At 46.8% G+C, this 16,660-nt stretch overlaps 1 protein-coding gene across 1 annotated transcript in view; it reads right to left on the bottom strand.

The window, feature by feature from the left end:
• Nucleotides 1-565: 565 nt before the first annotated feature.
• Nucleotides 566-16,660, bottom strand: part of nfatc4 (nuclear factor of activated T cells 4) — a 116,319-nt gene continuing 100,224 nt past the window's right edge. The window contains exons 12-13 of the mRNA XM_084327514.1: nucleotides 1,485-2,213; nucleotides 566-858 (exon numbers count right to left, since the gene is read on the bottom strand). Of these exons, the coding sequence (XP_084183640.1) occupies nucleotides 788-858; nucleotides 1,485-2,213 (800 nt within the window). The 3' untranslated portion in view covers nucleotides 566-787. The remainder of the gene's footprint in view (nucleotides 859-1,484; nucleotides 2,214-16,660) is intronic.

Raw genomic sequence — 16,660 nt, 5'->3', positions numbered from 1 at the left:
GTTCCCCCTGTAGCAGAGAAGCTCTTTCTATCAGCCGAGTAGAGAAGTAAAATGGCCACCAGAGCAGTCATATAAAAAGACATTGGCAGGACATTTAGGCAGTTTGGCCTAGATGGTGAAGAGACAGATTTTACTGTGTGGTAGTAGAGCAGAACTCACATTCCTTCACAGAGTTAGTGAAAGGAAGGTAAAGAGTGAGGTAGTACTTTTTTATAAATGTGAGTCTGGCTATTTGTCTTTTCACCACAGTGACATCACTGCTTTAGAATACACTTGCACAGTTACTATATTGAATATTATTGTACCTGTTTATGTGAAAAAGGCTATGTGATCAGACATTCTCGGGTCATTATTTGTTGCTCCAATCCAACGTGTTGTCATCAATGAAGATCTTACGGCATAGAAGATGCATTATAAGAGTTGCCTTTAGTTGGCAGCGTCAACCACATCACACTTGATTCAGCACTGTACCATATCAACAAGACCAGATTACACTTGATTCAACTCTGTACCAGAGCAACAAACAGACACATACAAATACACAACATGTTAATTGGGCTGCTTGTATAATTTATATTGAAAACAGGTTTAAAAAAAAAAAAAAAAAAAAAAAACATTAGTCTCCCTTTATAAAATCGTAACAGTTGCCTATGATCATAATTACAACAGTGTCCTGGTCTTCAGATCCCCCTTTCAAGCTTGCCTTCATCACAGCAATGCATCTTAACTCCGAGTGCATACTGAATAGTAGCATACTGCATCTGAAGTGGGGTGATTGGTACTGAGCTCAGCTGGGTTGGCTGTCCATCTGGGAGCCTGAGTGGAAGGACTGGATGTCTTCGCCAATGAACTCTGTCACTGTGGGGGGAGGAGGGAGACGAGTTAATGGTTCTGTCTGTCTGTCTGTCTGTCTGTCTGTCTGTCTGTCTGTCTGTCTGTCTGTCTGTCTGTCTGTCTGTCTGTCTGTCTGTCTGTCTGTCTGTCTGTCTGTCTGTATCTATCTATCTATCTATCTATCTATCTATCTATCTATCTATCTATCTATCTATCTATCTATCTATCTATCTATCTATCTATCTATCTATCTATCTATCTATCTATCTATCTATCTATCTATCTATCTATCTGAGTTAGAGTGTTGTCTTCATATTTAAAAACAGCAGAGTTTGAGTACTTTATTATCTAAAGATGGTAAGTTGGAGTGTTGTGTTCATTCATAAATGAATTGGTAAAGACAGTAGAGGTTGAATACTTTCTTGTGATATCGCGTTCACACTCCAAGTGATTTGACCTTACAACTGTGCAAATGCATGGGCACATCCTACTTACAGGGCATGGGATAGCAGAAGCCCCGTGACAACTTCACAATGCGGTGATGGTTCTTCAGTGCAATGGTTCAAATGATTACAATATTGTCTAACATGAACAAAAGAGATTGAAAAAAGCGCTGACGGCGTGAGGCCCCCGTCACACAAGCATCTCACCTTCCTCTAACGTGATGTGGTGCATAGAGGCGGAGCTGGAGAACTCCAGGGGGCCGTCCTGGATCTTGGAGGCTACAGCCTCCCTCTCGGGCCCCTGCCCCGCCCCCAGCGCCCGGCCCCGGGGGTCCCAGCCCTCGTAGTGGGAGTAAGGCGCCTGGTAGAAGTCCTGGTAGGGGAGCGGGTTGCCAGGGGGTGAGGGACACGCCTCCGCGGGATACGCGGAGTACTGGGGGTACGGCGGGGTGGGCACGGGGGGCAGGGGCGAGGAGGAGACGGGGCTGCTGGCGGGGAACGGGCTGAGGGAGGAGGAGTGGGAGGGAGAGGGCGAGGAGGACAGGTATGGCGAGTCCAGCCAGGGGGACGGGGAGGGAGAGGACGGCTGCGGGGCGCGGGGGTACAGGGGAGGCAGGAGCTCGGTGAAGCCCAGCTCCAGGCTCTCAAAGCTGGGATGTCGCTCGGACAGGAGCCCCCTGGGCCCGGTGGGGTCCTCCACCGCCGTCACCGCGTCGGGTTTGGAGCAGTACTCGTCGTGGTAGCCCTGGGTGGGGTACGGGGGGGAGTAGGTGGAGGGGTACGGGGGCAGGTGGAAGCCCAGGCCTCGCTCCTCGGGGTCACCTCGTAGGTGGAGGCCCCTGTCCGCCCTGCCTGGAGCCCCCAGGGGGCACATGGTGCTCCCCTCCAGGGGCAGGGAGGGCTGGGACAGCAGGGGGTCCTCCTCTTTGAACATGACTGCAGGGAGAAACAGAGGTAGTGGGGCTGTGAGTGTAGCCAATGGGATTTAGTTAATAATAATAATAATAATAATAATAATAATAATAATAATAATAATAATAATAATAATAATAATAATAATAATAATAATAATAATAATAATAACTTTTTTTGTATAGCCCTTTTCATACAGAAATTCAGTTCAAAGTGCTTCACAGCAGTAAAAAATACAGGCATAAGCTAGCATAAAAAAGATAGCAAGGTAAGGTAAATCACAGTGTTTCACATTAGGATCTAGCATCCCAATAGGCCTCTGTTTACGGTTTCATTCAGTAATAAAAATAATAAAATAGAATAGACAGAGAAAAAAAGTGTGGTTTGATTCAGTTTAAAAATAGAAAAAAATAAAATAAAAAAGAACGGACACAATAGTTCATAAAAAAAAAAAAGTATAGTCCATACTTGAAAACCAGATACAAAAAAAGTCAGTCATTTGACATAAAGGCAGGTGAACGACCAATTAGACTATTTAATGCACAAGAGTCATGGTTCATGGTTAATTTGTTGATGTGATGCTCTTACTGTATAACAACACCCTTCACTGCCACACTATCAGGCCCTGTGATTGGTTGGCTGGCTATCTGATAGAACCCCATCAATCACGGTTGTAACTGCAGCTATGGTTAACAGTTGGTTAATATAGTTATATTCGTTTACAATTTTATATGCTTATTTTTGTATATTAATAATAATACACACAATTGTATTTCATTGTATTTCTTATGGGTTTATATAAGATATATTAGTGGCGCACTATTTCTATTTGTTTGTTCAATTATTTCATCTCACGAGACTTGGTCCACCTGGTATCCGGTGACGTGTTTCCGCCTTCTTTCTCTTGAGTTGCGACATGACTGTGGGTGGATTATTGACTTTCCTGTCAATCCTTACAAGCAAAAGACAATCCATCAAGACAACTTAACAAGACAATCTTCCAAGATAAGGATTAAAAACATAACAACACCATAACGCATCGATGTTCTCTTATACTGGCACGCAGCCAATAAGGTATTGATTGTTTTGGATGATGATTTGGTATATGTGACAGTTGATGTTCTGACCATGGTTTTAATGGACTTTCAATGTTAATGGTATCTTTTGTATGCATTTGTATGTTATACAGATTTTACGGTTTGGATGGAGAATGAACAAGCTTCATTAAAATCAGTTCAAGAAATCTACTTGTGTTAATTGCGTCGTGCCCGGAGGATGTCACAACGGTTCTTGCTCTGCAGTTGCTGTCAATCTGCATGTCAGTTTGTGGCTTGGCCACTGCCCCAAGCCGTCTGGGAGATAGAGATGATGGTCACTATGTTGTCGTTCTTTTAACACAATGGGGACCGGCCACGTATAAATACGTGTTTCGGTGCCATGCGTTGTGGACCAGAGGCACGTATATAGCCGTGCAAGTTGTTATTGTTTTATTCCATATTAATAACCGGATCAAGATCCCCGATCGACTCTGCAGATCTACCCGCATCTGTGGAATCGCCAACATGCAATACCGGCCAGATCCTCTTAGGGGCGCCATCGCTCCACTGCAGTATCATTGTGGGCGAATGGAATTTTTTTTTTACCCTCCAACAGAGTATCATATTACTCTGATCACAAACTAACAGCATGCACCGTGTATCACGTTTCGAAGCGGAGATTTCACCATGGAATAAGGGGATTTATCATCAACCAATGGACATATCGATCTACCAGATGCCGATCGATAACGGGGAAATGCTGCCGGGTATCACACGGGCTGACGGTAAGACATTTATCACCTCATTTATAGCCGGATCGGAGCTTGCTGTGCAACGCTAGCAATCGATCTGTGAATGTGGCTACTTACACGGACACTCTATTGGTAATCAATAATACTAATCGACGTACCCCGCCGCCCCCCTTTCATCCATAGATGCTCTGGAATAGTCCGGATCATAAGCAGTTTATCTTATTTCATTAGCATATAACAACGGAAATGCCGTTGAATATAACGTTAGTAGCCTTTAGCTCTATAACTAGCTTTCCAGAAAATAGATGATACGAAATCTGCGATAAAGCTTATATTCACGGCGCTATAAAATGACAACCTACCGATGGATTTTTTTTTCTTTAAGCCATTCTGAAGGGACGGTTTATGCACTCAATTAACAATGAGAATGGACAGATAGCAACACTATAAAGTATAGATATAGCTGTTAGAAAACCCAGATGTTTGTTTACATTCCCCGGTCCTCTAGCCACTAATTAGACTAAGCCCATCGGTCGTCAAAGTGTTAATGCTGTGTGTGTGTGTGTGTGTGTGTGTGTGTGCGTGTGTGTGTGTGTGTGTGTGTGTGTGTGTGTGTGTGTGTGTGTGTGTGCACGCACATGTGTGTGAATGGAATGCTTGTGATGCCTTTTCCTACTACTACTGTAATAGTTTTTACTACTATGCACTCAACACTGCAGCACCCAAGTTTCAACACTGTTTGATGAACATTGTTACTCAGCTGTAAGAGTTGTACCCTTCCTGCTGACTTGTCGTACAGAACTTGTAAGTCGCTTTGGATAAAAGTGTTCAGCTAAATGACTAAATGTAAATGTAAAAGTAAATATCACTTTTGTGATCAGAGAGAGGTGTTTCTTTCCCTTCTTGGCCAAATGGGAAAAGTGCAGAGAGACATTTCATCGGCGACTCAGTGCATGTGTGTGTGTGTGTTCCTGTGGGTCGCCCATCCCGCATGTGTGTGTTCATCTGCATGACAAATAAAGACTTCTTCTTCTAAACTTGCTTTTAAAGGCTTAATAATTGTGGGCCTATCAAAGAAACGGACAAACGACAAGATAATATTGAGTTTCTGCTGAAACAGAACAGCCAGGCTGTGGAGACAATGCTCTTTGTATCCTTAAAGGAACACGCTTACCGTGTTCTCCAGAGAGAGACAAGAAGATAGATACCAGTTTCCTCTCTGTGCGTTCAGTAGAAAGCTATCTGGCTGCATGTTAGCCTAGCTTAGCACAATGAATGGAAGTGGACAGTGCCGGTTAGCCTTCGGGAGAGGTGTTAGTTGGACAATGCCTAAGCTAACCAGCACTGTCCGCTTCCATTCATTGTGCTAAGCCTAGTAGTCTACACCCTCCCCAGACCGACAGTAGGGCAGCATGTGATAGTCTACACCCTCCCCAGACCGACAGTAGGGCAGCATGTGATAGTCTACACTCTCCCCAGACCGACAGTAGGGCAGCATGTGGTAGTCTACACTCTCCCCAGACCGACAGTAGGGCAGCATGTGATAGTCTACACCAGGGGTAGGCAATTAGGTTTGGCCGAGGGCCAATTTTTTTCCAAGCCATTGTATGGGGGGCCGGTAACAAAAACAATGGCTAATTTAATATATTGATAGTGAAAACATTTTAACTCTGTGACAGACCACCTTATAACTAAGACATACATTTGTGGCAGAGGCAGAGAATGGACAAAATAAACGAGCTGCATAGGTGGCATAATAAACTGTAAACGACATACACATTTGCACTGAACATTATACCTTTGTCTGTTTGCCATTTTATTATAAAACCAGAGACAAGCGCCTCTCTCTTATCTGCCTATCTTACATTACGCGCAACCAATGCGTCTATCTGACAGCCTATTGAGAAACAATAGGAATTTTCCATTGGTTCTCCCAGTCCACGTGACCATTTCTAGCATTTCCATTGGCTATAGTGACAGACATAGATATGTGATAAATGGATAGATACAGCGGATTAGATGCAGTCCAGGGAAAACAACCAATCTAGATATTTCAAGATTCTATGCTTTACATCCGCGCATTCTTTGAGAGATGCACAACATTTTTAGATGACAATCGATTCCGATACAATAAAGCAAGTCTTTATCACAAACAAATCCAAAGATATTCAATGTTTTACAAAACATGTCTAGTGTTGCGCCCGGCTTTAGAGGGTTAAAAGCCTAATTGTATGTTTTATTTAGTTAATAAATGTCTTGTTGTAATTCCTTATATACCTAATGTAGCGCATCTTCTTGAAGCAGATTCAGCTTTTTTTGCTCTGATTTGACTTCAGTTTAATTGCATTGTTACTGTTCACATGTGTGGTGCCGTCACAGTCATATATATATATTAGTAAAGATAAAGTTTGAATGACTTACTGAACTGGTGTTTTAATTTCACACCACACTGCTTGTTTGTTATTTCAGCACCAGGCGCTGTCCACCGACTTTTTTCATGTTGAGCAAGCGCTACATTGCACCTCACTGCCTACCTGTTATTCACTATCAACATGGATAAAACAAAGTATAATAAGCATTCTTTAGGTGGTGGTAGTTTCTCTATTTGGACATTATAACTAACATATAGCCTAGCCTAGTTGGTCTGATATATAATAAAAAAAGATATTATTGCTGGCGGGCCAATTTTGGCCCGCGGGCCACCTATTGCCGACCCCTGGTCTACACTCTCCCCAGACTGACAGTAGGGCAGCATGTGGTAGTCTACACCCTCCCCAGACCGACAGTATGGCAGCATGTGATAGTCTACACCCTCCCCAGACCGACAGTAGGGCAGCATGTGATAGTCTACACCCTCCCCAGACCGACAGTAGGGCAGCATGTGATAGTCTACACCAGGGGTCAGCAACCTTTTTGACATGGAGTGCCTGTTTGAAATATAGTTGTAACTAGTGTGCCTCAACAATATTCCATGCATCGAATTTTTTCTTCTTCTCATAATCAGGTCTTTTTAATGAAATTTTTTACATTATTACATCATTATTGTTATTGTTATTATTAACAATATTATTATGATGGTTGTATCAACCCTAAATCTGAGTTGGGGGGGGGGGGGGAATGCAATGCAGACAAACAGCTGCATACAGTGCAACCATTTCACTCACATTTGCCCATTCATTTTTGGACACATCACACACCATCGGTGTGTGTACTGTACGTGTGCTGTCATACCTCCACCTACAGGCCTAATGGAGAACACCAGGAGAACACCAGGATGTGAATGGAGGGTGAATGTGAGGTATATTGTGTAAATAAGTTTTGATAGATCGCAAGACTACACTGTAAAAAAAAAATAATAATAAGTTACCAGAACTTAAAAATATTGAGTTCAGTTACTGTGCATTAAGGTTTTCAGTTTTCAATCCATAATAAGTTAACAGAAAAATAAGTACACAACCACATTATTTCAACCTAATAAAACTATGTTTATTGTCATTGTTTTAAGAACACAAGTTGACTTGGTAATACTCACATTTTGTGTAAAAAAATGGCTTTTAACATGTGCAATGTTCAATGAAATAGAAAAATAAATAATACAATTTGTTGATTAATCCCACTGGTCACAATGGTAACCGTAATAATATTTTTGTTATAAGGCTCTGCAAATGTTACTGAATGATGTAGCAATGTATTTCCAGCTAAATTGAAATAATAAACAAATAAAGGGTCTCAATTAAATATGTGGTAGTAAAAAGAACCTGTGGGAGGATTTCAACAAGATAAATGCGACAACAGTGCAAAATATTTCACTATAATATTTCAAAGCAAAAAAAAGAAAAAAATAATTATAATATATATATATATATTTTTTTAATGCTGTGCCTATGAAAATGCAGGCACGCGTGCCTAGGTTTGCCTACCCCTGGTCTACACCCTCCCCAGATCGACAGTAGGGCAGCATGTGGTAGTCTACACTCTCCCCAGACCGACAGTAGGGCAGCATGTGATAGTCTACAGTGTAGACTATCACATGCTGCCCTACTGTCGGTCTGGGGAGAGTGTAGACTACCACATGCTGCCCTACTGTCGGTCTGGGGAGGGTGTAGACTATAACACATGCTGCCCTACTGTCGGTCTGGGGAGGGTGTAGACTACCACATACTGCCCTACTGTCGGTCTGGGTGAGAGTGTAGACTACCACATGCTGCCCTACTGTCGGTTTGGGGAGGGTGTAGACTATCACATGCTGCCCTACTGTCGGTCTGGGGAGGGTGTAGACTATCACATGCTGCCCTACTGTTGGTCTGGGGAGGGTGTCTGTAGACTATCACATGCTGCCCAACTGTCGGTCTGGGGAGGGTGTAGACTATCACATGCTACCCTACTGTCGGTCTGGGGAGGGTGTCTGTAGACTATCACATACTGCCCTACTGTCGGTCTGGGGAGGGTGTAGACTACCACATGCTGCCCTACTGTCGGTCTGGGGAGGGTGTAGACTATCACATGCTGCCCTACTGTCGGATTGGGGAGAGTGTAGACTATCACATGCTGCCCTACTGTCGGTCTGGGGAGGGTGTAGAGACTATCACATGCTACTGTCGGTCTGGGGAGAGTGTAGACTATCACATGCTGCCCTACTGTCGGTCTGGGGAAAGTGTTGACTATCACATGCTGCCCTACTGTCGGTCTGGGGAGGGTGTAGACTATCACATGCTGCCCTACTGTCGGTCTGGGGAGGGTGTAGACTACCACATGCTGCCCTACTGTCGGTCTGGGGAGGGTGTAGACTATCACATGCTGCCCTACTGTCGGTCTGGGGAGAGTGTAGACTATCACATGCTGCCCTACTGTCGGTCTGGGGAGGGTGTAGAGACTATCACATGCTACTGTCGGTCTGGGGAGAGTGTAGACTATCACATGCTGCCCTACTGTCGGTCTGGGGAAAGTGTTGACTATCACATGCTGCCCTACTGTCGGTCTGGGGAGGGTGTAGACTATCACATGCTGCCCTACTGTCGGTCTGGGGAGGGTGTAGACTCTACACCCTCCCCAGACCGACAGTAGGGCAGCATGTGATAGTCAACACTTTCCCCAGACCAACAGTAGGGCAGCATGTGATAGTCTACACCAGGGGTAGGCAACCCTAAGCACGCGTGCCTGCATAGGCACGCGGGGGCATTTGCATAGGCACAGGGGGCAGCATTAAAAAAAATATATATATATATATTGTAAGGGGCTGAGGGGAATGGTGATCAATGGATGCTATGTTCCTGCCTGTTGGCTCCCCCCAATGGAGAGAAGAAGACTGACAGCTGCACACATGCAGACACACACACACAGCTGTCTTTCAATTAGCAATCAGCATGCCTCTCAAAGAGGACAGACCAAGAACATCAGAGGGTGTCTTGGAATGGAGAGTGGGAGAGCTGTGGGGAGACAACCAAACCGTGAGTTAAACAGCCGGTAAGCCGGACTGGGCACCACTAGCAAACATCTACTGGACTCCTGTTGGGCCACCGAATGCTCCCCTCCCCACATGGTGCCAGTAAAAATAAATGGAAAGGATGCAGGAGCACTGGTGGATTCAGGTAGTTCAGTCTCACTGGTCCAACCCCATCTCCTTGACCAGCTGGAACCTGGTGAGTCGATACCTGTGTCCTGTGTTCATGGGGATACCAGGGAATATCCTGTGGGTAAGGTTCAGCTCACCACACCTCAGGGTACCTGTGAACTGAAGGTGGGAGTGGTTCCCTGTCTCCCCGTCCCGGTGCTGGAACTATACCGGAGGAAAAAGGTGAGCGAGAGAACTCAATATACTGGATGTAATGTAACCTCAAAAGGACGCAAACGTGTACTAACTTCCCCAAAGGTGTATTCCCCAGCTCAGAAGAGGAGTTGGAGAACCCATTTGCTTCCTTTCCAGATGAAGTGAGCTCGGGGGAAGCCGAGCAGGGAGCCCAGCCCTTACCCCGGTTGAGAGGACAGTTTGGTACGGCCCAGTTGGGGGATCCCAATCTGCTGCATGCTCGGAGCAATGTGCAAGAGATAGAAGGGAAACTGGCTCCCGGGGTGAGTAAACTCTCATATCCCCATTTTCTGATAAAAAAATCAACTTCTCTACTATGCTCAGATGGTGGACCGTCAAAAAAGATGTTTGCTAGTGGTGCCCAAACAGTATGTGTCCACAGTTTTACACCTGGCCCACAGCCATGTCCTCGGGGCCCATCTGGGGGTCGAGAAGACCAGAGACCGTATCAGGGGATGGTTCTATTGGCCAGGAGTGGTAAGAGCGGTAACAGACTACTGTCGCACATGCCCAGAATGTCAAAAGATGGCACCAAAACCCCACTTCAAAAATCCACTGATACCATTGCCGATTATTGAGGTGCCCTTTGATAGGATTGCCATGGACCTAGTGGGACCGCTAGTGAAATCTGCAAGGGGACACCAATATATCCTTGTTGTCCTTGACTATGCCACCAGGTATCCTGAGGCCATTCCTCTCCGGAACATGACAACGAAGGGCATTGCACGGGAGCTGCTCCAGATGTTCAGCAGAGTTGGGATACCCGGAGAGATACTTACGGACCAAGGGACCCCCTTTATGTCTAGGATCATGAAGGACATGTGTCGGCTCCTCAAGGTAAACAAATTAGAACTTCAGTATACCACCCACAAACGGATGGTTTGGTCGAAAGATTTAACAAGACCCTGAAGTCCATGCTCCGGAAAGTGGTTGATAAGGATGGCAGGGACTGGGATCAGTTGCTGCCTTACCTCATGTTTTCCATTAGAGAAGTACCACAGGCATCTACAGGATTCTCACCATTTGAACTCCTGTATGGACGGCAACCAAGGGGCCTACTTGATGTGGCTAGAGAGGCCTGGGAGGAGCAGCCCAGCCCACATCGCAGCCTGGTGGAACATGTGGAGGTGATGCGGGACCGCATGAAGGTACTGTGGCCAATGGTAAGGGAACATATGTCACAAGCCCAGGAAGCCCAAAGACGGGTCTATAATAGGGGTGCACAGCCACGTGAGTTCCAACCTGGGGACAAAGTGTTGGTACTGGTACCCACCACTGACCACAAGTTTCTGGCCTCCTGGCACGGACCATATGAGGTGGCCGAAAGGGTAGGCCCAGTTAACTACAAAGTGCGCCAGCCAGGACGCCGAAAGCCTATTCAAATCTATCATGTCAACCTGCTTAAGATGTGGTATGCCAGAGATGTGCTGGTATCTTGTGTTTCTCCTTGTGTCTTCCCTTACTCCTCACCAAGGGATGAAGGTGTCGAGGTGACGTATGGGCCAGGGCTCTCAAAAATGCAGCTGCAGCAGATGAAGGAATTGGTGCAGAGAGCCTCAGGTGTGTTCTCCAGTGTACCAGGCCAGACCACCCTGGTGGAACACCACATCCAGACAGAGCCGGGTCGGAAGGTGAAAATGCGGCCTTACAGAACCCCAGAAGCCACGAGGGTCATCATTGAAGAAGAGGTCAAGAAGATGCTGACACTGGGCGTCATAGAGGAGTCCTATAGTGAATGGGCTAGCCCGATCGTCCTGGTCCCTAAGCCAGACAACACAAAAAGGTTCTGTAATGATTTTCGGAAGCTTAATGAAATATCTAAATTTGATGCCTATCCCATGCCTAGGGTTGACGAGCTGATTGACCGGCTGGGGGAGGCCCGGTACATCAGCACCCTGGATCTAACCAAGGGGTATTGGCAGGTGCCTCTAGCAGCTGACTCCAGGGAGAAGACTGCGTTTGCTACCCCCACAGGGCTGTACCAATACACTGTGTTGCCCTTTAGCCTGCATGGAGCCCCAGCCACCTTCCAAAGGCTAATGGACAAAGTGTTGAGACCTCACCGTGAGTATGCAGCTGCATATCTGGATGATGTGGTAATCCACAGTGAGGACTGGGAGAGCCACTTGGACAGGCTTGCCGCGGTATTGGAGGCTCTCCGCAAAGCAGGTTTAACAGCCAATCCAAAGAAGTGCAAGCTTGGTTTGGAGGAGGCTGAATACCTGGGTTTCACCATCGGACGAGGAAATGTGAAACCACAGGAGCGTAAGGTTCAGTCTATTGAAGAGTGGCCCCGACCAGCAACTAAGAGACAGGTAAAGACATTCCTGGGACTTAGCTCCTATTACTCTCGCTTCATCTCTAACTACTCCTCTATAGCTGCTCCCCTCACAGACCTAACCAAAGCCACCAAGCCCCTCATGGTGGAATGGACGGAAGGGGCAGAGAAGGCGTTCCAGGGTCTCAGAGAGGCACTTTGTGCACGGCCCGTTCTGGTCACCCCGGATTTCACACAGGAGATGATCGTGCAAACGGATGCGTCAGAGGTGGGAGTAGGAGCCGTACTCTCTCAAGAGATACGAGGTGAGGAACATCCAGTACTCTACATCAGTATGAAGCTGAACCAAAGGGAGCAAGGATATGCTACGGTAGAGAAGGAAGGACTGGCTATCAAGTGGGCACTGGAGCGTCTCAGATATTATCTGGTGGGCCGACATTTCTCTCTCGTAACTGACCATGCACCCCTAGTCTGGATATCCAAAAAGAAGGAGACTAATGCTCGAGTCGGTAGATGGTTTCTTTCCTTGCAAGAGTTTGACTTCTCTGTGATCCACAGGTCGGGAGCCAAACACGGGAACGCAGACGCCCTGTCCCGGAGGGATGCCCTCAGGACCTTATTTGCCTCTCCCAAGCAGGGACTGAAGGGGGGGGGGGGTATGTAAGGGGCTGAGGGGAATGGTGATCAATGGATGCTATGTTCCTGCCTGTTGGCTCCCCCCAATGGAGAGAAGAAGACTGACAGCTGCACACATGCAGACACACACACACAGCTGTCTTTCAATTAGCAATCAGCATGCCTCTCAAAGAGGACAGACCAAGAACATCAGAGGGTGTCTTGGAATGGAGAGTGGGAGAGCTGTGGGGAGACAACCAAACCGTGAGTTAAACAGCCGGTAAGCCGGACAGCGGCCCGGCCTAGTTAAAGATTGGACTATAGCAAAGACAATTCGGTGCTTCACTGGGAGCCAGTATGATTTTTGTTTGTTTCTTAATTTTCTGTTTTGTTTAAATAAATGCCCCTGGCCATTGTCCAGCGGGGAGCTAAAGCTGTTTGACTGTGTGTTTGATTATTTGTACAACCATATTGCACATTCCACCTACCCCTGTCTGCTACCTTTGTTACAATATATATATATAATTTTTTATTTTTTATTTTTTTGCTTTGAAATATTATAGTGAAATATTTTGCACTGTTGTCGCATTTATCTTGTTGAAATCCTCCCACAGGTTCTTTTTACTACCACATATTTAATTGAGACCCGTTATTTGTTTATTATTTCAATTTAGCTGGAAATACATTGCTACATCATTCAGTAACATTTGCAGAGCTTTATAACAAAAACATTATTACGGTCACCATTGTGACCAGTGGGATTAATCAACAAATTGTATTATTTATTTTTCTATTTCATTGAACATTGCACATGTTAAAAGCCATTTTTTTTTCTCAAAATGTGAGTATTACCAAGTCAACTTGTGTTCTTAAAACAATGACAATAAACATAGTTTTATTAGGTTGAAATAATGTGGTTGTGTACTTATTTTTCTGTTAACTTATTATGGATTGAAAACTGAAAACCTTAATGCACAGTAACTGAACTCAATATTTTTAAGTTCTGGTAACTTATTATTATTATTTTTTTTACAGTGTAGTCTTGCGATCAATCAAAACTTATTTACACGATATACCTCACATTCACCCTCCATTCACATCCTGGTGTTCTCCATTAGGCCTGTAGGTGGAGCTATGACAGCACATGTACAGTACACACACCAATGGTGTGTGATGTGTCCAAAAATGAATGGGCAAATGTGAGTGAAATGGTCGCACTGTATGCAGCTGTTTGTCTGCATTGCATTCCCTCCCGCCCCCCCCCCCAACTCAGATTTAGGGTTGATACAACCATCATAATAATATTGTTAATAATAACAATAACAATAATGATGTAATAATGTAAAAATTATCATTAAAAATACCTGATTATGAGAAGAAAAAAATTACGATGCATGGAATATTGTTGAGGCACACTAGTTACAACTATATTTCAAACAGGCACTCCATGTCAAAAAGGTTGCTACACCCTCCCCAGACCGACAGTAGGGCAGCATGTGGTAGTCTACACCCTCCCCAGACCGACAGTTGGGCAGCATGTGATAGTCTACAGACACCCTCCCCAGACCGACAGTAGGGTAGCATGTGATAGTCTACACCCTCCCCAGACTGACAGTTGGGCAGCATGTGATAGTATACAGACACCCTCCCCAGACCGACAGTAGGACAGCATGTGGTAGTCTACACCCTCCCCAGACCGATAGTAGGGCAGCATGTGGTAGTCTACACCCTCCCCAGACCGACAGTAGGGCAGCATGTGATAGTCTACACCCTCCCCAGACTGACAGTAGGGCAGCATGTGGTAGTCTACACTCTCCCCAGATCGACAGTAGGGCAGCATGTGGTAGTCTACACTCTCCCCAGATCGACAGTAGGGCAGCATGTGGTAGTCTACACTCTCCCCAGATCGACAGTAGGGCAGCATGTGGTAGTCTACACTCTCCCCAGACCGACAGTAGGGCAGCATGTGATAGTCTACAGACACCCTCCCCAGACCGACAGTAGGACAGCATGTGGTAGTCTACACCCTCCCCAGACCGATAGTAGGGCAGCATGTGGTAGTCTACACCCTCCCCAGACCGACAGTAGGGCAGCATGTGGTAGTCTACACTCTCCCCAGACCGACAGTAGGGCAGCATGTGATAGTCTACACCCTCCCCAGACTGACAGTAGGGCAGCATGTGGTAGTCTACACTCTCCCCAGATCGACAGTAGGGCAGCATATGGTAGTCTACACTCTCCCCAGATCGACAGTAGGGCAGCATGTGGTAGTCTACACTCTCCCCAGATCGACAGTAGGGCAGCATGTGGTAGTCTACACTCTCCCCAGACCGACAGTAGGGCAGCATGTGATAGTCTACACACCCTCCCCAGACCGACAGTAGGGCAGCATGTGGTAGTCTACACCCTCCCCAGACCGACAGTAGGGCAGTATGTGATAGTCTACACCCTCCCCAGACTGACAGTAGGGCAGCATGTGGTAGTCTACACTCTCCCCCAGACCGACAGTAGGGCAGTATGTGGTAGTCTACACCCTCCCCAGACCGACAGTTGGGCATCATGTGATAGTCTACAGACATCCTCCCCAGACCAACAGTAGGGCAGCATGTGATAGTCTACACCCTCCCCAGACCGACAGTAGGGCAGCATGTGATAGTCTACACCCTCCCCAGACTGACAGTAGGGCAGCATGTGGTAGTCTACACTCTCCCCCAGACCGACAGTAGGGCAGTATGTGGTAGTCTACACCCTCCCCAGACCGACAGTAGGGCAGCATGTGTTATAGCCTACACCCTCCCCAGACCGACAGTAGGGCAGCATGTGGTAGTCTACACCCTCCCCAGACCGACAGTTGGGCAGCATGTGATAGTCTACAGACACCCTCCCCAGACCGACAGTAGGGCAGCATGTTATAGTCTACACCCTCCCCAGAACGACAGTAGGGCAGCATGTGGTAGTTCTACACCCTCCCCAGACCGACAGTAGGACAGCATGTGATAGTCTACACCCTCCCCAGACTGACAGTAGGGCAGCATGTGGTAGTCTACACTCTCCCCAGATCGACAGTAGGGCAGCATGTGGTAGTCTACACTCTCCCCAGATCGACAGTAGGGCAGCATGTGGTAGTCTACACTCTCCCCAGATCGACAGTAGGGCAGCATGTGGTAGTCTACACCCTCCCCAGAATGACAGTAGGGCAGTATGTGGTAGTTCTACACCCTCCCCAGACCGACAGTAGGGCAGCATGTGGTAGTTCTACACCCTCCCCAGCCCGACAGCGGGGCAGCATGTGGTAGTCTATACCCTCCCCAGACCGACAGTAGGGCAGCATGTGGTAGTCTACACCCTCCCCAGACCGACAGTAGGGCAGCATGTTATAGTCTACACCCTCCGCAGACCGACAGTAGGGCAGCATGTGATAGTCTACACCCTCCCCAGACCGACAGTAGGGCAGCATGTGATAGTCTACACCCTCCCCAGACCGACAGTAGGGCAGCATGTGGTAGTCTACACCCTCCCCAGACCGACAGTAGGGCAGCATGTTATAGTCTACACCCTCCGCAGACCGACAGTAGGGCAGCATGTGATAGTCTACACCCTCCCCAGACCGACAGTAGGGCAGCATGTGATAGTCTACACCCTCCCCAGACCGACAGTAGGGCAGCATGTGATAGTCTACACCAGGGGTCTCAAACTCGCGGCCCGCGGGCCAATTGCGGCCCGCGGGATGATATTTTGCAGCCCCCTACTGGACATCAAAGTTTAGTGTTAATGCGGCCCGCGCGCAACTGTTTGCCGAGTCGTTGCGCGAGAGTTGGAAGTTTTATTTATTTTATCACTTGTAGGCTACCATAGAGCAGGCTCATGACAGCAACGTTATGTTAGTGACTTGGTTGAAACGTGATTCCGGAGTGATATCAAATAAAGTGGAAGGCAAATGCATCCTCGCTATCTCTCTCCTCTGCGAGCAGTGCTCTGTCCGG

Source organism: Notolepis coatsorum (genome assembly GCF_963971535.1).
Source record: "Notolepis coatsorum genome assembly, chromosome: 13".
In the NCBI taxonomy this organism is placed as follows: Eukaryota; Metazoa; Chordata; class Actinopteri; order Aulopiformes; family Paralepididae; genus Notolepis; species Notolepis coatsorum.
Note: the sequence above shows the minus strand (reverse complement) of the source record. Positions and strands in the feature narration are given on the sequence as shown.